Below are 23,270 nucleotides of genomic sequence, written 5' to 3' on the forward strand. Positions count from 1 at the left end.
TTCCTCCTGTGATGGCCAAGGGCGCGTGGCAGCCAGGCTCACCTGCAAAATGCCGTCTCTACCTGGGAGGTCTTTATGTCATGGTTCCAAAGTAGAATCTTAGGTGAGACAAGTATTCAGTTAAAGTTACACTTGCTCACCAACTCTCCCTGTCTCAGCCCTCATCCCACCAATTTAATCTTGTTATTTCTTCGCTTCATATTCTTTCTCCCCTTGTGCTGTTTGGTCGGCAAACGTCATTCTGAAAAGGAGCTCAGAAATGCTGAGAGGTTGGAGAGCTTAAAGTCCATCAGTTAGCCAGGGCTAAGTGTCCTGACCGAGCTCTCTGGAGCTCGGGGGTGGAGGGGAGAGGAGCAGAGAAGGGCTGGGGGTGGCAGCACTCTGGGGCCTGGGCACATGTGCAGCAGTTGTAGCTACAAGAAGCAGAAAGCAAGGTTTCCAAGTAAATCCACTCACCTCAGTCATCTGCTCTGAAGCTGTCTCTTGGCACGAACTCGACTCTGCTAACTCTTGCTAAAGTATCCCCACAAAATATCTAAACCAAGGCCCACACATCCCATTTTATTTGAATTTTCCTTTACAATACTATCATGGACGGGGAAGGGCCAAGAGCAGTTATTCTCAATCAAGGGGGACGACAGAGGTAGGGGACAAGGTGTCTGGGAGGCCATATGAGATTCTCTGGGGAAAGGATACAGTTTGAAAATCTTTTAAATAATAATGCTCACCATTTTATATATGGAAAACAAAAATGAACGCTATTGCTTTCTCATACAAATTAGGCATGAGTTAAAAAGGGCTATCCTGGGGCACCTGGGTGGCTTAGTTGGTAAAGCGTCCGACTTCAGCCCAGGTCATGATCTAACGGTTCGTGGGTTCGAGCCCCGCGTCGGGTTCTGTGCTGACAGCTCAGAGCCTGGAGCCTCTTTTCGGATTCTGTCTCCCTTCTCTCTGACCCTCCCCTGCTCACGCTGTCTCTATCTCTCAGAAATAAATAAAACATTAAAAAAAATTTTTTTTAAAAGGTCTATCCTTCAGATTCCTACAAAGAGGAATTCTGCTGTGGTCAGAACAAAATGTTTTGGGTCTACCACCTAGGTTTTCCTTTTTCAAAATTATTTCAATCCGGTTTTTTTCCCTCAGAAAGAAAAAAACCTCAATTAAGGCTAATCTGCCTTAAATTTATCTTCTCAGTAACAGCTGATCTTTTAAAAAGAACTGTGTCTTCCACGTTCAGGGTTACAACCAGTACGAGTGGGGACAGTGCCATGTGGGAGAATGTGACAGATCATCAGGGTCCAGAGTGAAGACCCGAAAGGGAGTGTGGAGTTTACACACCACCCCGTACACTCTAGCGCACGGTAATGGTGCAGGCCAGGAGTGTCTGGGCTTTTTCCTGACCTGGTGAGGGGTGAGTTCAGCACCAGTGTTCACATCTACCAGCTGGAAGAACAAAGCAAAGTTCTGGTGGCTGTCTGCGATGAATGTGCCCTTGGCTTTTGCTGGGTAGGTCACCCTGAAAGAGACGCGTACGGTAAGTCTTCAAAGAGGATCTGCAGGTCTCTGAGATGAGAATAAAGACAAGCTGCACTTCACTGCCCAATCCTCCCTCTCCCCACTGGGACACTTTCCTGCTGCAGAGACAGGAGCAGAGCTGTCTGTGGCCTGAGGGCAAACCGGAATAAAAGAGCCAGGACTGAGAAAAGCACAGAATAAACTCTCATTGGGTCTGGGGAAATGCTATGCACAGATGCTCCAGGCCTTCACTGCTGGGACCTAAGGTTTAGGCACCAATGTCAGCTCAACCAAGTCAGGCGCCAATGGGGCTCATGTGTTCCTCAGGCATGTAGAGGGAATGGAAAGCTGGGATGGCAAGCAGGCAAGGAGAAATCATCACAGGATCGATGTCAGCAGCATGTGAGAGCAAGGTTGGGAGATGAGGGGGCAGGAGATGCAAAGGAAAGATGAGTACTTAGCACTTTTTCTTTCTTTAATGCTGTATTCTGTCATGGACACAGTTTCAATTTACTGTTCTGCCTAAAGTTGGGTTTTAAAAAGTCATTTTCTCAAAAGGCAGACTTGATGAGAAAACTGTTCTTTTTCACAGCCATCTCCTGGAATGGTAGGGGATGATGGCCATGGGAAAAAACAAGCGAAATTGTTATAGAGCTCATCCCTGGCTATATTTCATACTTAGGCTTTATATTTACTTACGGGTACTACCAACTCTTCATCTGTACAGAGTATTAAACTTTGCAAGGCACTCTTACCTTATTTCCACTGACTCTCAACAGGGCTTTCATCTCCAGTGGAGAGAGTCTTTGCCTTAAGCCAAAGGCAAAAAGCCCAACCCTTTCACATGACTTAAAAGGAGTGAATGCTCAGCTTCTAGGCTCTGGCTAACATCTCCTGTTTGTGTAACTGCCTTGAGGGTTCACCTACTTTCTCTAGCAGCTATAGTCACCCAGTTAAGGTGAGGTCCAAACTATACCCAGAGGTCTAGATGGGCCCCCAAAAAACAAGGATCTGGGAGAAAGCTGACAAACAGGCTTCATACAGTGCCTGGCCCTCTCTGATCAACTGCCAGTGGTGACCTTGAAGGTTGTGTTAGAAAAGATTCAGAAAGAAAATGCGTGATGGGCATGGAGGGCACTTGTTGGGATGAGCACTGGGTGTTATATGGAAACCAACTTGACAATAAACTACAATAAAAAAATAAATAATAAATAAATAAATAAATAAATAAAAGTAAACTGATTGGAAAATCCTAAAAAAAAAAAAAAGATTCTGAGTTCAACAGGGAACAAATGCTGTAACTGATTAGCGATGCCCTCCACAAACTTGAGAAAGGAATTCACAGCCCCAGTGCTAGGTATCTGCTGTCTGAATTCCAAAGGACCTGAGTCTTCCAACCAATTTCAGACCCACTGTGGGCCAAAGGGAGTAGTCATGAGGCCACTAAAAGCCAATTCAGAACAAGGAAGATAAAGAAATAACCAAAATATAAACACACTNAATAATATACTTGGTGACATAGATGCTCCCTAACTCACCGTGGACTAACTGCTGGTACAGACAACCCCAAATCTGCTTGGATGCTGGCTGGCACAGTGCCAACAGATTTGAAGCCTCTTTAATTTAGAGCACAAGCTGGATCACTCCAACCCAGAAATGGCATCCAGAGGGGACCAGTGATTGGGTGTGCTCCTCTCAACTCAAGCCGAGGCCTCTCCCATGCCCATAAGGTACCCCACCTACCGGGTGGTTTTAGGTGCAATGCTCTGATCCTTATCCACAGTGGAGAGATCAACGTTTGTGATGCCAACTTCAGTGGAAATCTTAACTCTGAGCTAGAGTGAAACACAGAACAAAATCGCCAAGTCAGCTGGTAGACAGATATAGCAGGAATTTACAGGCATATCCAAATTTCCCTCATAAAGGTGAGCAAAGGCATGAAAAGACCCCAGGACAGGAGTCTTCAATGATTTTAGTAAAGCTAACTCAGACAGGTAGGATTCCCACCACTCCAATCCCAAGGCTTAAAAGCAACTTCTTAAAAGTAAAGAGTTGCTCACTAGGTTCAGCGTCTGACTTAATTTTGGCTCAGGTCATGATCTCACGATTCAGGAGATTCGCTTTCTCTCTCAAAATAAACAAACTTAAAAAAAAAAAAAAAGCAACTCCTTGATTCTTATCCCTTCTTCTCTTCTTTGGCTTTGGTTGGATGGTATATACTAAAAGAAGAAAACAAAGTAGGATTTTTCATGTGTCCTTTAAAATAAATAAGGGGGAGGGGCGCCTGTGTGGCTCAGTTGGAACTTTAACTCAGGTCGTGATCTCACAGTTTGTGAGTTTGAGCCCCATGTCAGGCTCTGTGCTGACAGCATGGGGCCTGCTTAGGATTCTCTATCTTCTCTCTCTGCCCCTCTCCTGGTTGTGTGCTCGCTCTCTCATTCAAAAATAAATAAACATTAAATAAAAAAAAGAAATGAAGGAGTGCCTGGATGGCTCAGTTGGTAAAGCCATCGACTCTTGATTTCAGATCAGGTCATGATCTCACAGTTCATGAGTTTGGGTCCTGCACTGGGCTCTGCACTGATAGTATGGGGCCTGTTTGGGATTCATTCTCTCTCTCTTTCTCTCTCTGCCCCCCACTCCCCTGCTCATGCTCTCTCTCACACACACAAATAAATAAACTAAAAGGGGGAAAATCCATAAGCAGTAACCTTCAAATAATTCAAATCAACAAATACTCAATTCTAATGACAACTATTGTTTGCTTTGTGAAAGACACTGACTTTATAACAACGATTTCATGTAATCCCCACAATAACTCTCTAAGGTAGTGCTATTTCAGATAAGAAAATTAAAGATTAAAAAGATAAAGCCACTAGCTCAAGTTTAGATGGCTAGTTAATGACAGAGCCAGTATTCAAGCTCAGGCATTCTGACTCAGTGTCCAAACTCTTAGGCTTCCCAGGGGCTATCCAGCTTCCCAGCAACTCTTAGACTCTGTGCCAAGCAGTATTTTAAGTCTGTCCATGAAGACGTAAGAAGCATGGCAGACATCTGCACCATTCACCAGTCACTTCTGCACACATGGTAGAGCTGTACTTCCCTATTTCCCTGCAATTGGGTGTGGCCACGTGACTGGCTTTGGCCAATAAAATGTGAGCCCCCAGACAGAAGCTTTAAGAGTCAGTGCGTGATTCTCTCCCCTCCTCTGGCATGGACACAGACAATGCAGAGAGAGAGGCTTGCTCTGTCAGCCCGAGTTCCAGTCTAAGGACTGCATGAAGCCAGCCTTCCAGTTGATACACTAAGATACGTAGCGTGGGCAAAAAAGGAAACTTTTGCTATCTTAAGCTGAGACTTGGAGTTTGGTAGAAGCACAAACCAGCCCATCCTGACTCTTAGTGTTGGAATTCTATGCATATCTTATAAATATTTTCACAAAGAGGAGCTAGCTAACACAATAAACAAGAACTTTTTTAAAGTTAGATTTAAAGTAAGTGTAAAATTCCAAGAGGCACAAAACATCCTGAAAGTCTATTCATGGGAAATTTCTTATTTGAAGTCAAAGTTTTAATGTGCATATTATGAAAGCCCAAGGTACTTTTTATTGCAAGCATATCTATGAGACTTGCAAATATTTGATAAGCTTGAATGTAATGCTTAAGGAAATCCTTGCCAAATCCACTGGTTTATAGTCTAAGGATCAAGGAGTAGAGATAGAAGGTTGGGCAAATAATTGAAGGATGGCTTAACATTTTGTTAAAATACATTATCAAGGTGTGACAACCTCAACTCGAGGCCAAAGAAGAAAAATTAAAAAGGGATAAAGACAGCTACCAAGTAATTTAACAGCCTTCTCTCCAACATCCTTAATAACTATTTTATGACAACAGCCTCAATTATCAGATTGAATAGGTGTATTCTGTTTTACTTCAAAAATGAGGGATGCATAGGTGGCTCAGTTGGTTAAGTGCCTGACTTCAGCTCAGGTCATGAGGTCATGATCTCATGGTTTGTGGGTTCAAGCCCAAGTCGGGCTCTGTGCTGACAGCTTGGAGCCTGGAGTCTGCCTGGGATTCTGTGTCTCCCTCTCTCTTTGCCCCTCCCCTGGCTTGCGCTCTGTCTCTATCTTTCTCTCTCAAGAATAAACATTTTTTAAAAATTTAAAAAACAACAACAAAAACTGAATTTAATACAGAGGCTGTAAGGATAGTCTTACCTCCTACTCCTAAGAACATAAGCCACCTATTGGCAGAATTTTATTTAGCCTCGCTGCCTGTCACTGAGTCTAGGCAACTGGGTGAATTACAATGGTAGGGAAGGGAAATAGATGGCCTTCAAGTTGAATAAATCTCCAAGGAAGAGCTGGGAGCCTCTCCTTTGGTTCTCTGGGCTCTGTGCTAAGCAAACAGTTTCACAACTCACATAGGGCTTGGAACCACAGCCCTCTCTGCTGTATAAAACTCAATGCAGAGAGGCACTGGCACCATTTGAAGAAAAAGTGGAATGGAAGGCTTAAGCAGAAAAGCAGCCAAAAAGCTGTGATTAGGCTACTGATGTTTAGCAAGATACCCCACTAAGATCACTTTGCCTACACCCCTCTAGCACGACTGGAGCAGGGGATGTACAGATATGGCAAGATACACTTCTTGTCCTAAAGGGCAGCATAAATGTAAAGCTAAATATTAACAAACCAGGCTGCTGCTCTAATGGAGGAATGTATAAAGTGCTTTGAAAGCACAGGAGAAGGAACTGTGACCTAAGCTGACCTGGGGGTAGTAGCCCTTGCTTGGTTGGGGAGTGAGAAAATGTGTAGCACAGTGGCCCAGCAGTCCTCTGGTTCGGAGAGAGGTAGGAGTTTAGCAATTTTCCATGCTATAAACACAATCCGTCTTCATAGTTAACCGCTCTACAACTTTCATCAACATTAACCAGATAATTCTTTCTTTACTTTTGTGACTCATTGCCTCGAGGGCTCACCCATTTAATTTGTAAATGTGATCTTAAAATCATCGTCCCACTGAAATTTCCATAAATAGGAGATAGTTACATGACTAGCGGTACACGTACACTATGAACTACCATGGAATAATTACAAAGGACAAGGTAGATGTCTATAGACAGATATAGAGATATTTATTGCCTACTTTTAAATACATCCACTGACTTCAGAATTATATTTAACATCACGGTCATGGAGTCCAGGCAACTGGGTGAATTATGGCAGAGGAGTGGTGCAGGGTTGGGAGGAGGCCATCAAGTTGAAAAGACTCCTGAGGGGGAAGCTGGGAGCCTCTACTTTATGACAAGAGCAAAGAATATAGCTGTCTATAGAATAATCCCTTTCATGTTAACAAGACAGGATATACATATATTCATTAATCTACATATCCTTCTTTTTCTTAAAATGTACAATAGTTAACTGTTAGAAATGGATTCCTCTGAGGAGAGGAACTGGATGGAAGGGATGAGAGAAGGCTCTTACATTTTGTTATATACCTTTTGGCACTTTGAATTTTTTTAAACTACATGCATATTTTATTCCTTTTTTGAAAAAAAAAAAGGGATTATCTGAGCAATGAGACTGTGTGCCATATACTTTCTTCTTTATAAACATTTTGTATTGAAAAGCACCACCCAATAAATATGATTTTAAAAATAATCATTCTTCCGGGGCACCTGGGAGGCACAGTCAGTTAACCTGACTCTTGGTTTCTGGCTCAGGTCATGATCTCACGATTAGTGAGTTCAAGCCCCACATACGGCTCCTTGCCAACAGTGTGGAGCATACTTGGGATTCTCTCCCATTCCCTCTCCCTCTGCCCCTCCCTGCTCGCACACGCTCTCTCTCTTTCTCTCTCTCAAAATAAATAAACTTTAAAAAAAAATTCTTCATTTCAGCATATAGATACATAGAGACAGATGTTTCAAGATTTATGTAAGCCTCCTCAATGTATCCTAATTATAGTGAGAGAAAAGTCATCAACTTTCAGCTTTTACTTAGAATCCTGACTATAAACTTTCAACAATAACATGGTCACTAAGGCCTGCTAATCGAGATTCAACTGTGTGTTTGTTCTAAAGACAGCATAAGCATCCCCAGACAATACGGACACATGGCGGACAAAAGGGCAGACTGCAGTGAACTCAAGTCATTTTGGGTTTGCTCTCAGCCCTAATTCTAAAAGCCTCCCTAAGTTAAAGGTTTCTTTGTTGCAGAGAAACACTGTAGGGCTGTTCTTGAATAGGGAACAGTTTAAAACAAGTCCTTCTGCTCCTAAAATCTTAACACAAATGAGTCTCTGGAAACACTGAAAAGAAAAGCGTTTTTATACTATTCTTTTAGAGCAAATGGAAAAATAAAAATTATCATAACTTTTTTCAAAAGCCATGTTATAAAGAATTGAGTAGGATCCCTGTGGGTTAGCTGCTTCTTCCTTCAAACTAACACTTCAGGATTAGTTTTTATAATAGGAAAGGGACTTGTTTAGTCACTTTAAATGCTGCGAAGCCTGCTTTACATTGAATCATGCTAGTCCTTTCTTTGCCTATACTGAATGCCACATACACCTCAAAAAATGTTTTAACGCCAGGAAATGTAGTCTTTTTGCTGAGAGTAATAACCCCCTTGTTTAGCTCATTACTGTCAAAAATGATGGTGCATTAGGGGCAATTAATGCTAATGACAGCTTCTAAAACCCATGTTTCCCCTGACAGCAAGTCCAATGTCAATGAGTGCTATTACAGGCCTTCCACACCAAACCACTGTTAATGCACTCTGACCAATGTCAAGCATCTCTAAGGAGATGAAACAGGACCTGCTGACCCACTCTGAGGCTCTAAGTGTTACTATTACTAAAATTACAAAGTAAAGTTGCATATGTGACAGAGGTCAGAACACGTGTACACACACACACACACACACACACACACACACATGCACGCATAAAGCTCTAACATAATGAAGGAGAGATTTTGTAATGCTTACTCTATCACCAGGAAGGAAAAGGGCAGCAATGGCCTCAGTTGGGGCTTGTTATCATCACATGAGTAACACCTATTAGCCATTTCTGCTATTTTGCACTTAAATAATTCTTCCAACAATCACAGAAACACTTGGAGAAACACCAGATTTGATGTTACAAAAAGCCAAGCTGTTACAGTAACCAAGATGGCATAGTGTTGGTCTAAGAATAAAAATACTCATTAATAGAATATGACTGCAAACCTAGATTTTAACCCTTGTCTTTATGGTCAACTGATTTTTGATGGCAAGATGCAAAGTATGCTAAGACAATTCAACAGGGAAAGAATGATCTTCAATAAATGGTGCTGGGATTTCCACATGCAAAGAAGGTAGTTGGACCCCTACCTCACACCATATACAAAAACTGACTTAAAATTAATCAGACACCTAAATGTTAGAGTTACTGCTATAAGAGGAGTAATCTTCATAACCTTGGATTAGGCACTGTTTCTTAGATATGACACTTAAAGCAGAAGCAATGAAAGAAAAATTAAGAAACTGAATCTCATCAAAATTAAAACCATTTGTGCTTCAAAATCCAATAGGAAGGGGGGATGGGCTAAGTGGGTAAGGGGCATTAAGGAATCTACTCCTTAAATCATTGTTGCACTATATGCTAACTTACTTGGATGTAAATTAAAAACTAGATTTAAAAAAATCCAACATCAAAAAAGGGGAAAAGACAACCTAGACTGTGAGAAAATATTTGCAAATCATGTACTTGACAAGGACTTGTATACCACTTGAATATAAAGACCTCTTAAAACTCAAAACTATATGGGCGCCTGGGTGGCTCAGTCGGTTAAGTGTCTGACTCTTAATTCTGGCTTAGGTCATAATCTCACAGTTCGTGAGATGAGCTCTGCATCAGGCTGCGTCCTGACAGTATGGGGCCTGTGTGTGATTCTCTCTGCCCATCTCCTGCTCTCCCGTGAGGATTCACATACACATGGTCCCCCTCCCTCTCTCAAAATAAAAAATATATAAAAATACCTCAAGAATGTAAAAAAAAACAACGTATCAAGAAAAGGAAATGAGGTATACAGATTGGGAAGGAAGAAATAAAAAGACAAAAAAAATTTTTTAATGAGCAAACAATCATTTGTACAGCTATTTCTCCAAAGAAGATATACAAATGGCCAATAAGCACATGAAAGTATGCACAACATCATTAACCATCATCAGGGAAACGCAAATCAAAATCTCAGTGAGATATCACTTTATACCCACTTAGGAATGCCAGAATGAAAAGACAGATAAATAACAAGTGTTGGTTAGGATGCAGAGAAACTGGAATCCTTATATATTACTAGTGGAAATGTAAAATGGTACAGCTTCTTTGAAAAACAGTTTGTCAGTTCCTCAAGAAGTTAAACAGAGAGTTTATCATATGACCTAGCCTTCCATTCCTAGGCATATACCTCAAGAAACTGAAAACAGATATTCAAAGAGAAATGTGGACGTGAATGTTTATAGCAGCATTATTTAAAATAGCCAAAAAAGTGGAAAAGCTCCAAACGTCCTTCAACTGTTGAGCTCACAAACAAAATGTAGTATATCCATACTATGGAATATTACTCAGCCATAAAAGGAATAAAGTTCTCATATATGCTACATGAATTAACCTGAAAAATATCATACTAATTAAAAAGGCCAGACACAAACAGCTATATATTGTATGATCCCATGGATATGAAATCTCCCAAATAAGCAAACCATGGAGACAAAAGTAGTAGTTGTCAGGACTAGAGGGAGGATCTATTCCTGTAGAAGAAGAAATACGTACTATAGACACAGAACTACTTTCTGGGGTGACAAACATGTTCTGGAATTTGATAGTGGTGATGGTTGCACAACTCTGTAAATACACTAATAACACTGAATTATAAACAACTTTATCAGATATGTCAATTATATCCTCAATAAAGCTGTTACCAAAAAAAAAAAAAAGCCAAGCTACTTTGTACAGAATAAAAAGCTAACCCTTTGAAGATGAGTCACTACAGTTTTAAGGACCCAGGAATGTAGGGAAACATTTTTATACCACTCCATCCTTTTCTTCTCAAATGGTCTGCAATGGAGAATAAGCACTCAAAAAAGAAGATTTGGTTTCCACTCACAGGGAGTTCTCAGCCCAATGAAAAAACAACACATATAAACCAACAATGGTAATACAATACAATAAGAACAATTATAGATAGGATATAAAATACTACAGCAAAAAAAATAAACTTTAAGTAGATTGAAGTCCTAAATATATAAGGGAGAAAAAGCTTAAAACCTTTAGAAGAAAATACTGCAGATTATCTTTTTGACTTTAGAGCTTTCTTAAAGACACAAAAAGCAGAAACAACCTAAGCAAAAAGACTTTTAAATTAGGTTCCACTGAAAATAACTTTTGTGCATCAAAAGATGCCATAAAGATAACACTGGGGAAAGACATCTGAGGCTTATCAGTAAAGCTTAATTTCCAGAATATAAATAGCTCCTAAAATTCAATAATAAAAAGACTAACAAACTAAAAGAAAAACAGACAAACGAGACAACAATTCACAGAAGAGGAAAACTAAAAGGCCAATAAACACAAGAAAAAATGCTCAATCTCACTAGTAACCAAGGAAAAACCTCACCCTAGATAAACAAACAAAATGTACACAAGGAAACATGTACTAAGATGTTCACAGTAGTAGTTTGTAATAGTGAAAATCTAAATGTTCAACAACAGGAAAATGCATTAATAAAATCTGATTCATTCATAAAAGGAAGACAATTACACGACAATTACCCATAGCTCTAGTTCTACAGGCATATGTGCAGCTAACAATCATATGATATTGAATGAGAACAAGTGCACTGCAAAAGGATGCATACAACATAATGTACAAATTTTGAGAAGGTGCAAATCAATCCATTATATTATTTAAAAATGTGTACATGTATAGCAGAAATATAGAAGTTTCTTACCAAAACAAAAGGGGGGGGTGGAGCAAACATAGCAAAATGTTAGGGTTTAAGGGAGATGAGTGGCTGGTAGGTACATGAGAATTCACTAAATTATTTTCTGTTCTTTTCTATATATTTGAAGTAGTTCATACTAAAAAATAAAATAAAGATAAGGTTCTGTGGGAGCACATATGAAGGAGTAACATTTGAACTAGACCCCACAGGAAGAGTAGTTTAGCATATGAACAAGGGAGAGGAAGAGCATTTCTTACGGAGGAAGCAAGAGTTGAAACCCAAAGACATGTGCATGTAAAGTATATCTGAGGAGCAGTATGCAGTCGGGAGCAGCTAGCACCAAGGGGATTGGGACACACCCACACTAAAGCATGTGCACATGTCTTGTGGAGGACCTTCTAAGCCATTCTCAGGAGTCTAGACCTCACCCACAGGCAATGGGGAACCAAAGAACAATGTGATCTTATCATTCTAGTAGCACTTAGTGAAAATTAAATGGAAGGGACAGAAATTGAAGACAATGGAACACCACTGACACTTGAATAACAGAGGGCTGAGGAGTGCTGACTCCCACCCAGTGCAGTTGAAGATCCATCTAGGACTTTGGACTCCCCCAAACCTTAACTACTAACAGCCTACTACTGAACATAAGCCTTACTGATAACATAGTCGATAAACACTTATTTTGTATATTATAAATATTGTATACTGTATTCTTACAGTAAAGCTAAAAACCAAGAAAACGTTATTAAGAACACCATAATAAGAAAAATACATTTATACTACTGTATTGTATTTGTCAAAAAAAAAAAAATCCATATCCAAGTGGACCCACGCAGTTCAAACCCTCATTTGTTCAAGAGTCAGATGTAGTCAGAAACTCTCTTACCAGTCTAGATAGACAATATAGGGCTCTACCCAATTGAGAACACAGGACTAAAGAACAAAGAACTCATGCAGAAGACATTCAAAGGTGGAATCAACAGGACTTGGTGACTGACTGAAAGTCAGAAGTAGAAAGAAAGAAGGGGTTAAGAACAACTGTGTCACATGGGTATGGTACTTAAGCTAGACTGTAAAGGTAGAAGAAAGAAAATGTTTCAGAGGAAAGAAAGAAAAGAAAAGAAAAGAAAAGAAAGAAAGAAAGAAAGAAAGAAAGAAAGAAGAAAAGTCTGCCTTTTAAAGTGTTCAGTTGCAAATAAGGACCCTTAATGAGGGGAGCTAAAATTCAAAGAATGTAGATTGTAAAGGTTCAAGGTGCACACTATAATAGCTTCTGTCCAAATTTTGCATTAGTGAATGGACTAGGATCAGATGTCTCATGCCCAAAAAGGTCAGACATGAGGTACAGAAAAGGCAGAGATGCAAGTTCCAGAAAGTATCTTCCTTTCTGACAAACCTTAAATATAAGTGTTTAATCTACCTATGTTAAGTAACGTCCCACTTTTGAAAAGGTCAAACTTTCTAGCTCCCTTGTCCTTTCATTTAAAAAAAAGTGAGTAACATAGGAGCCAACTTGAGGAGCTTTTTAAAGGTCAAATCTGGGTTAATGTGAGCAACAAATGATGATCATAAAGGATCATGACCTACAGAGTAAAAGAAATATCCATGAAACCAAAGTGTTTAAATAATTGAATAAATAAATGAAGACAGAGTCAGGGGAGGGATAGTTTTTTCTTATAGAATTCTCATTCATAAATGTAGAAAGAGTGAAAGAAAGAAAATCACCTTTGGGAAGGCAAAACATTAATAACGGTTGCAGGAAGGATCATCAGGATATTTGCAGACTCAATTACAAAGCAGAAAAACAGCAACTTTACGGTAGAGAAACCTAGCAGACACCACTTAACTAAGTGATCAAGGTTAACGTCACCAACAGTGAGACATGTCAATATCATATACTTGCTAAGAAGATGCACTGAGAGGGACAGAGCTTCACTTCTGGAGTATTCTTGCAAAAAATAAATTTAATTTTGAGGAAACTCAGACAAACCCAAAGTGAGGGACATTCTACAAACTAACTGGAGAGTACTCTTCAAAAGCATCTAGGTCCTGAAAGAAACTATCCTAAATTGGAGAAGGCTAAAGGGACATGTGACCCTAGGTGGAATACTGGCTCAGAAGAGGGACATTAGTAGGATAACTAGTGGAATTTGAATTACAGCCTACAGATTAGTTAATAGCACTGTATCGGTGTTAATTTCCTGATTATTATCTGGATAGCAATTACTGATAATTATATTACAATTATATAAGACGTTAACATTTGGGGAAGTTGGGTAAAGGGCATTCTTTATACTATTCTACTTGGCTAAGTCTATTCCCACAAAGCATCAGATAAATGAGGCATGGTTTTCCATCCTTAAAACCTAAAAACTTTATACTTTATATGGAAATTCTTCATACCATTTTTGCAACTTAAGTTTGAAATTATTTCAGAATGAAAAAAATGAAGATGTGTAATTAAAAAAAGAAAAGTGAGACGTGTCTGGGTGGCTCAGTCTGTTTAGCTTCCAACTTCGGCTCAGGTCATGATCTCGCAGCCCACATCAGGCTCTGTGCTGACAGCTCAGAAACTGGAGCCTGCTTCAGATTCTGTCTGTCTGTCTCTCTCTGACCCTCCCCTGCTCACATACTGTCTCTTTCTCTCTCTCAAATATAAATAAACATTAGAAAGAGAGAAAAAAAGAAAGAAAGAAAGGAAGAAAGAAAGGAAGAAAGAAAGAAAAGAGAAAAGAAAAGAAAAGAAAAGAAAAGAAAAGAAAAGAAAAGAAAAGAAAAGAAAAGAAAAGAAAAGAAGAGGGGTGCCTGGCTGGCTTAGTCAGTGGAGCATGTGACTCTTGATCTTGGGGTCATGAGTTCAAGCCCCATGTTGGGCACAGGGTTTACAAAAATAAATAAATTAATTAATTAAAAAAAAAAGAAGAAAACTGAGTGGGAACTGACACTTGAATAGTGAAGAAAAGAGTTATCACAAATATTTAATTATTTAATTATTCAAGAAAAGCACAGGGCCACTCCTAGTTCCCCTCACTCAGAAGAGTAAATGACAATGTAGTCTAGTAGATGCAGCAAAGACAGTGGCAAAAACACTAAGAAGTGACAGCTGAAAGGAGAAAGTAATATCAGAAAAAGGCCAGCTGCTGGAGCGGCACACGGCTCTGTAGCTGTATATTCACCAGAGCACACTAACCAAATGGCTATTGTGCAGGGATTCTACCCAAGCACAGGCTGGATGACCTTGGACAAGTTACTCCGTCTCTTTGAGCCTCATCTGTGAAATGAAGGTGGCTCCATCCATGCCTTAGGGTTGTCAGAAGACTAAAACAGTGTACACAAAAGCACACAGAACTATGCTTCTCATGTCAAAGGCCTTCATTCAGTAAAGAGTTTGTACAGATGATTCTAATTCAAAATAAGAAAAGGTTAAACCATATCCCATAGTTTAAGAAAGTAGGAAAACATAGGGGTGTCCGACTTCAGCTCAGGTTATGATCTTGTGGTTCATGAGTTCAAGCCCCACATGGGGCTCTGTGCTGACAGCTCGGAGCCTGGAGCTGCTTTGGATTCTGTGTCTCCCTCTGTCTCTCTGTCCCACCTCCACTTGTGTACACACGCTCGCACTCTCTCTCTCTCTCAAGAATAAATAAACATTTATAAAATGTATTAAAAAGGTAGGAAAATGTATAATTCATCTTAATAAACTTCTATGAAAAAAGTTGAAATGAAAGCCACAGTGCCTTGAAGGGGTATACTTGAATTAGCTGGGAAAACCGCTAAGGTGAGGTACCTCCTTCCCCAGGCATCAGATAAATGAGGCATAGTTTTCTATCCTTAAAAGTGCTTTGGATCTTCAACACAACTAGAGTCAGCTCAACATTTGAAACACAATTCATTACGAAACTTACTGATTTTCTTTTGTACTTTACCCAGAGAGCCTCGCTACACTATGTTGTCACTTAATGCTTTTTGTCACCTAATTTAGCATCAAGCACTTTTCTAGACCTATCAAGACCTACTATACAAAACATCACAAGAATATTTATGTCTCAGTGACATTACGGTTGATTTTTATTTTTTCTATTTCCTAAATTTTATGTTAGATAGTTAACACTAAATTATAATAGAAAATGAGTCATTTATAAATAAAACTCACTATGATCAAGATCTTGGAGAAATCTATCAAACAGCAGTTAAACGTACCCTTCTCTTACCACAGTCACATTAACTTGGTTGTAAAGTGAAGTCAATATTCCAGACGATTAATGCTGTGTGACTACTTGGTAATGTCATTGTATTTACCGGGGAGGACACGAAAAGCACTCACCTCTACACTATTTGCAATATAACGGTTGTCACCTTCAACTTTGACAGAGAAGTCATAATAACCACTGGAAAATTTGACATTCATGAAGTTTAGTTCAAAAACATCCCTGTTAAAAATGATAGCAGGGTTAGCAAGAACTCACATAGCAAAGCCATGAGTGTACCAAATGGGCCATATGCCACCCTCCCTGAGACAGTCCAGGGCCACACCACTTCACCTTTCAGCTTCCCACTTCAGGTGGGCAACCCCCTGCTCAATCATGGAACATGGTGTGGGGGAAACTTGAGACCAATCTAAAATGACCTCTTCTTTCAAGACTCTGAAGTCTTTTTTTTTCCTTTGTTTCATCCTCTTAGCTCCTAAAATCTCACCTCCCTCGGGTAGATTTCCACAATTAAATGCAAAACACTCTACAGTATGATCCCTATTATGTTTTTTAAAAAGGACTAGAAATGTCCAAAACGCTGGAGGTAGAGCAGTATAATCATAGGTAATTTTATGTATTATTTCTACTTTCCTAGGTTTTGTGAATTTCCTAAAAATGGCATATCTTACTTTTATAAAAATATCAGTAACTTTTATTTTAAAGGGGGGGAAAGGTAGAGAATTCTTAACTCTAATTACATGGCAAAATTCCCAACGTCTTTTACCATTGCACTTACCATTCCTAAAAAATTTTTGCTTTTTATTCTCACATATTGCCTGTGTATCTTTATCACGGTCTAAGAAATGCAGATTCTCAGGTCATCTGGCTGGCTTAGGCTGTAGAGGATATGGCTCTTGATCTCAGGATTGGGACTTAGAGCCCCACATTTGGGCCTAGACTGTACTTTAACAGAAAAACAGAAATACATATTCTCTCTAAAACTCCGAGTTCCTACTCTCATTAGCTTACTAATTTAACACATAACAAAGTCTCATATAAAAACTGATCCTCAATTCTTTTAAAATTTACCTAACAGTATATAACCATTACAAATAAGACTGAAGAAGAATATTTAATCCTATAGGGGAAATGTCCATGACATACTGTTATAGACAAAGCATAATCCTAATTCAATTAAAAATATATTTATTTGCGGGGCACTTGGGTGGCTCAGTCAGTTGAGAATCTGACTTCTGTTCAGGTCATAATCTCACAGCTCATGAGTTTGAGCCCCACACGGGGCTCGCTACCGTCAGCACAGAGCCTGCTTTGGATCCTCTGTCCCCCTCTCTCTGCCTATTCCTCACTTATGCTCTCTCAAAAGTAAATATATATATTTTTAATATATGTGCATACATATTTAATTATATTAAAAAAAGGCTGACCAAAAAAGACAACAAAACGTGAACAGTAATTATCTCTAGATGGTAGAATTATGGGTGATTTATATTTTATTTTTTGTGTTTTTCCATATTTTTCCTACAATAAATATGTATTACTTGTACATCAGAAAAAAACAGTATTAAATTTAAAACCAGCTACTTATATCACAATGACAAGTCAGGGACAACTAGAAATGGAAAGGGAAGGAAACAGTAACACTAAAGCACAATTCTTTAGGGTTTTTTTTTTTTTAAGTTTATTTACTTATCTTTTTTAGTAACGTCTACACCCAATGTGGGGCTTAAACTCACAACCCCAAGATGAAGATTCCCATGCTCTACCGACTAAGCCCACCAGGCACCCCTCTTTTAGTTTTAAAATTCCTTTCCTTCTATGACTGTAGGATTTTTATATCAGTAAGTCAAATTTACCTAACCATGGGGGCTTTTTGTAACATCCATATTAATTTGGGTTATATTGGCTACAGACAAAACAAGTCTACAGGCGCCCTGCAAAAATAAGATCGGACTTACCCTACAGGGGTAAAAGAAGTCTTCTGGAGGACAGTGGCTCTGGAAGCAACGGATTTAGCATGTTCTAGTTTAACAGTGGCCTGAGTCAGAGGCTGGGACAGAACATTGGTGACCTGCAACTAGAAATAAAATTTAAAATTATCTGTAGCAACAATGGCTGAAGAAGTATAAAATTTTGTTTCTGGGGTACTTTATCCACAGGGAGCCAGCTCTGCAGGGGAAGAAACACCTCATTTTGGGACACCTTCAATGACTTTGGTCTATGGTCTATCAGAAATCAGACACAGAAAACACAGGGAGATTGGTAATGGGACAGATTATAGAATGTTAGAGGCAGGGAGGATATTAAAGATGACCTTGTCCAGGGGCACCTGGGTGGCTTAGTCGGTTAAGCGTCCGACTTTCGCTTAGGTCATGATCTGGCGGTTCGTGGGTTTGAGCCCCGCGTCGGGCTCTGTGCTGACTGCCAGCTCAGAGCCTGGAGCCTGTTTCAGTNCGCGCTGTGTCTCTCTCTCTCTCTCTCTCCTAGAAAAAAAAAAAACACTTAAAAAAAAAAAAAAAAAAGATGACCTTGTCCAATAATCTCATTCTTCAGGTGAGGATAGTCCCTTTACATACATCTCCTTTTATCAATCATCTGAGATAAATGGCACAATCTCTACTTTACAGATGAAGAAACTAAGGCCAGTTAGTGGTTGGTCTAGGACTCAACCCCAAGCTTATCTAGCTACAAAGCCAATACTACTTGGCTCTCTTAGCCACTCCCTCCTGACTCTTGGTGAACTATGTTAATCAGGTTATTTCTCACCCCAGCCTTTGCTAAGTAAGAGGGTGTGAGTGTAAGCAGGAAGAAGAGAGGGGGTTTTGAAGGACAGGGCACTCCCTCAGGAAAGCATTTGGAGAGGCGGCCAGAGTGGAACTGATGGAACTGTCCTGTGTGAAACCCCCGTGTTTAGGCATAAATAAAATGCGAATTTCTTATGAAGATCTTAGCTTACCACGGATTTCCAAACAGCAACAGATGCACCATTTGAGATGAAAACTCTATGCGTATTCAGGATCTGTACATTTACTCAGAGAGTAAAGCGGCATAAAGGCTCAGAGTCAGCATGAGCTGACTGAGAGGGAGGGCTGCACTATGAAGACGCAGAAAGACATGCAGTCAGCAGCAAGAGGAAGAGACCTGGTGTTAACAACTGCAAGCACCAGAACTACTGGAAATTTAAAGAGTGGTCTTTAAATAACATATTTAGAAAGTTCTGGTACTGGAAAATGCCTTTTAGAAGCAAGCCTTCTCTATACATCTGGTGTTATAAACCCCAAAATGCAATTTTCTTGCATTTAATTTCTTGAAAGCCTTACTGTTCAAAATCCTCCAGGGGGAAAAAAAAAAAAAGCTTTTTTTTGGGATAGATATGAAGGGTTCTGGGACTAGTTCACCCAGGGGCCATGTCCCTAGCTCCAGGCTAAGGGAAATGAGGCTTGCTCTACAATTAATGGGTGTGTCCTGGGGGGGGAGGGGGGGAGTTACAACCAGGACTGGAAACAAGCAGAGTGGCCCAGTTTGGACATGGGAGCCATACCCGAAGAATAGCTTGCTCGTGAGTGTCGAAAGGAGAGCCCTCGGGCACAACTACAACTGGCACGTGGTAGCGATTCTGAGAGAGTGCAGCGGCAGCAGAGGCCACACTGAAGGCTTCTGAGAGTGACTCAAAGTTCTTCTTGCTGAAGATCGCATTCATTAGTTGGATGACCTGATCCTGAAAGAAAAGGGAAATGCAGCTGGAGATTCTCCTCTGGCAGGAAGGTGGGCGGACCATCCCTCGCTCCCCATGAGCTGAAGTCATTCTCTATCTGCTTCTAGGCGTTCATAAGGAGGATCTTTTAGCCATTAATCCAAATTGATCTGAGAGGGTGAAAAGCAAACGTTCTGCGTTTAAGATTAAAACCTCAATTTGGTTGTTTTTTTCCATCTTCTGGTTCAAAGTGAAATTCACACATTTATTTGTCAACCCTTTATTGAATGCTTACTGTACAAATGCAAGGTAACTACTGAGATGTGAAATTCTATGACAAAATGCATACATACACAGTAACCTTATGTTTTAGGTTACCGTATGTGTCACATACTCTAACAGGTGCTTGACATGCATGAAGTCAAATCCTGATAAAAATCCTGAAAAGATCGATATTATCAATGTTTTCCAAATGAGGAAACTGAGGCTACAGCAGGTTAAGTCCTACAGTTGTAATAGGGGAGGAAAAAAGAAAAAAGACCCAAATTGACATGGAAGTCTATTTGTCCCCAAAGTCCTTCAGAATAAAATATGTTCTTTCCTGATTCTTCTTACCCTTCCAGCTAAGCCAACTTCCCTCCCTAACCCCCTCTAAGTGGTATGCTAGGGCTAAGTTTGAATTCATAAGACCAAACCTTATAACCAACATGTACATTAGAAAGAAACTAAAATAACTTTCCATTAAGAACTAATGGGCTGTTTAGAGGAGAAAAGTGAAAGCAGTTTTTTAAAAAAGTGGAACCTAAAAGGCATTATTAAAATTCTGGAGGTTGTGTGCTTAAGAGGAAACATTTTCCACTTCAATCAGTTTTGTTTTTTAAAATCTACAATCTAACAAAAGAGCTCCCTTGTTCCCGACAGTGTTATTCACAGTCGACATGAAATAATTTTCTTTAATTGTACCAATTACATTTTTCCATCACTAGGCTGTTGACATGTTAAAATGGGGGACTGTTCACCAGAATGGTTATGTCAAAAGCAGTGACAGCAAAATTACTCCAACCAAATACCTGGTGAATAGAAGCTTGGGAATAAAGCAAGAAAAAGTTTAAGTTGTGTATGTAGAATACTGCCAATTCATCTACTGTGCTGTGTCCAGGAGAGTTCCTTAATGATTTGTACCATAAGACCCACATTCCTGCACTTTCACCCTTCATAGAAATTAAGAGAGTATGGGATCTCCAGACCTTCTATACTTAGGATAAACAAAAGACAACAGAAGAATGCTAACACATGAATAATTTATTAGGTCATATCCTCCAGAGAAAATATAAAATTAATTTAAATTACCCAACACAGATGAGTATTTACTATTTACTTAAAGAAACTCAGCACAGAACTCAAAATGTATAAAAGAAATGAAAGTTCTAACTTGGAACCCAGATCTCTCCTTCGAAAATGAAAACAACAGTAGCTCGTATTTTAAATCCTGTAGCTCAAGGGTTGGTAACCTTCTCACAAACAAGGTACAAAGAGGGTCCAATTCAAAACGACTTCCTACACCCATTCCCGCCAAAGGCTCTTACAGGTTAACAAGCTCCTCTTGAAGGAAAAAAAACCAAGCAAACAAAGAAAAAAGAAGAATTAATTCTTAGTAGATGTCTGTAGGCACACATGCCTCTCAGAAAACTATGTCAATCGGCAAAGATCTGCTAAGATTTAATCACTGCTGAGCCTGAGGTGGGAGAGAGAAGAGACAGTTTTTAAGTACAGGAAAAAGAAGGCCGGGGATCTGTTTCATAACACACAGGAAGGAGAGAGCCTGTACATGGGGAGGCCTGATTTAGGGGTGTCTCTCCACCTGTTATCTGTGTGACCTCACACATGTCACGTTGCCACTCTGCAGAGGGATCAAATCTGACTGAGCATACTACTCACAGATTTCCTCTGGCGATCAAATGAGCCACACATAAAAACGCTTTAGAAACTGTGAAGTGTTGTAAGAAAAAAATAAATAAATAAATAAAAAATAAAATAACGCAAGTGTGACCATTTGTTTACATGTCCATCCCACTGACACCCAGTTTCTTGAGGACAGGCATTACATCTTTCTGTTTCTCATTTTCAATGCCTGACCCAAGACACTGAGTGACTACACCCCGAGGGGAACTGAACAGCCCCCTCTGAAAAAAGCTGTTCTTAGCAGATGAAGTCAACAACCCCTGTGTCTTTCACGCTTGAGAATTATCAGGTACCTCCTTAATGGATGGCTCAGTCCCCACGTGGTCCATGAGCTTGTAAGTGGCAGCCACGAACAATGCTGTCGTTTCCAGTCCTTCTTCAAACTGGAGATACACACCTCCCAGTTCATCCAGGCGAGCAACAAGATCCTGTCACAACAAAATGGACGCACGTCGGAAGTCAAATGGTAACAGAAACAAGATGCACAAACCACTGTCAGCCTGTGCAGACAGTTTTGAGAAATCACACTCCAAATCTGGAGAAGACCTCTGACATTTAGCACTTTCTCAATTATGATGCTTGGGCAGAGAGAGAGTAAAGAATATCACACAGGCATCTGAAGAGAACAGTATCTGCTGCAGCTCTGGAAGTGCTCCTTCCCTGACCCCTGCACTCACGCCCACGCTCTGCTCTGGGCAGAAGGCCAGTGGGCCAGGCCTCAGTGCACCCAGGAAGCATCATGACACAGACGGACTCTACAGCCATCCATTTAGATACAAACTACAGAGCAGAGCATTTCTCTTCCTTGTATTCAGTGCTCTAAAGGATGAAGACAGACAAACTCCTCTTCTGGGCAACACGAAGAGGCAGCTAACGTGCCTGGAGGGCACCCAGTGACGACACTGTGTGGCCTGCCTGTCATCACTGACTATGTAGTCCATGAGAGTAGGCACTGAGCAGCAGGAGGTCCTAGGTAAAGGAAAGGATGGAGTAATAATAAAAACACACTTGCTGGGTCCTTATTGTGTACTAGGTACTTGAGAACCTCACTTGTTCCTACAACCTCATATAAGGAACTGAGGCTCAGACATTAAATAATTTGCCTGAGATTACAAAGTAACAAGTGGCATTTAAAAATATCTGAATTTTAGGTTTGTTAGGCTCTAAAATCTGTGGATTCTGAACCTATACCTACAAAAGGCTGCAAAAGTAGTTTGTTGCTTTACTGATGGCGTAACTATCCTACCCGAACAAATATTCCCTAGGGCATATTGCTCTGAGACAAAGAACGTTAAGTGTGCCATGGATATGAAAAGAAACGTAACTGGCCAAAATCAACCATGCATGTCTATCTGCAAGACTCTTCTAAAGGTTTTCAGAGACAGGAGCTGGGAAATTCATTTGGCAAAATAAATTCACACCTCGATCTCCTCCACGATGCTTCTCAAGTCAGCCTGCTGGGACAGGTGGGATGCTGTCTGCAGAGCCTGGACCGTTCTGAAAGATGAAGAGTAGAACCCCAATGAATGGCAAATCTCTGTTTACCTACTCGCTCCTTCCTATATTGGGACACTTTCAAGAATATCCCTCTCTGTTCTTTACAAATATAACACAGTGTCAGCCTTTAAGGAGCTGAATTTTGATCCAGTTGGGAAAAGCCATATTACAAAGATCATAACAGCAAGAGAAGGCAGTCCAGGCAACTTGATCTGAAATAAGTACTTTGGGCACGAGGAAGAGAGGGAGCACAGGTTCACTCTCCTCTGACAATCTGTTTTGTTCCTAGTGGCGTCATATACAGAACACGGAGACTCCGATTTACTTAGGTTTAAAAGAAGTACGTTCTTCGGGAGAACAGAACTGAATTCAACCAAGGTATATGTTGTCCAAGGCGCTGTGCTAG

The 23,270-nt window shown here is 40.1% G+C and overlaps 1 protein-coding gene across 2 annotated transcripts in view; it reads right to left on the reverse strand.

Annotated features, from left to right (window-relative positions):
- The window catches only part of RPN2 (ribophorin II), a 57,054-nt gene that overhangs the window by 12,535 nt on the left and 21,249 nt on the right, over positions 1 to 23,270 (reverse strand). For both annotated transcript variants that reach the window (XM_077778900.1, XM_077778901.1), the window contains exons 5-11: positions 22,789 to 22,864; positions 21,661 to 21,795; positions 19,253 to 19,429; positions 17,670 to 17,788; positions 15,828 to 15,933; positions 3,259 to 3,350; positions 1,402 to 1,516 (exon numbers count right to left, since the gene is read on the reverse strand). In XM_077778900.1, the coding sequence (XP_077635026.1) occupies positions 1,402 to 1,516; positions 3,259 to 3,350; positions 15,828 to 15,933; positions 17,670 to 17,788; positions 19,253 to 19,429; positions 21,661 to 21,795; positions 22,789 to 22,864 (820 nt within the window). The remainder of the gene's footprint in view (positions 1 to 1,401; positions 1,517 to 3,258; positions 3,351 to 15,827; positions 15,934 to 17,669; positions 17,789 to 19,252; positions 19,430 to 21,660; positions 21,796 to 22,788; positions 22,865 to 23,270) is intronic.

This window comes from Crocuta crocuta, unplaced genomic scaffold, assembly GCF_008692635.1.
Source record: "Crocuta crocuta isolate KB4526 unplaced genomic scaffold, BGI_CrCroc_1.0 scaffold248, whole genome shotgun sequence".
NCBI lineage: Eukaryota > Metazoa > Chordata > Mammalia > Carnivora > Hyaenidae > Crocuta > Crocuta crocuta.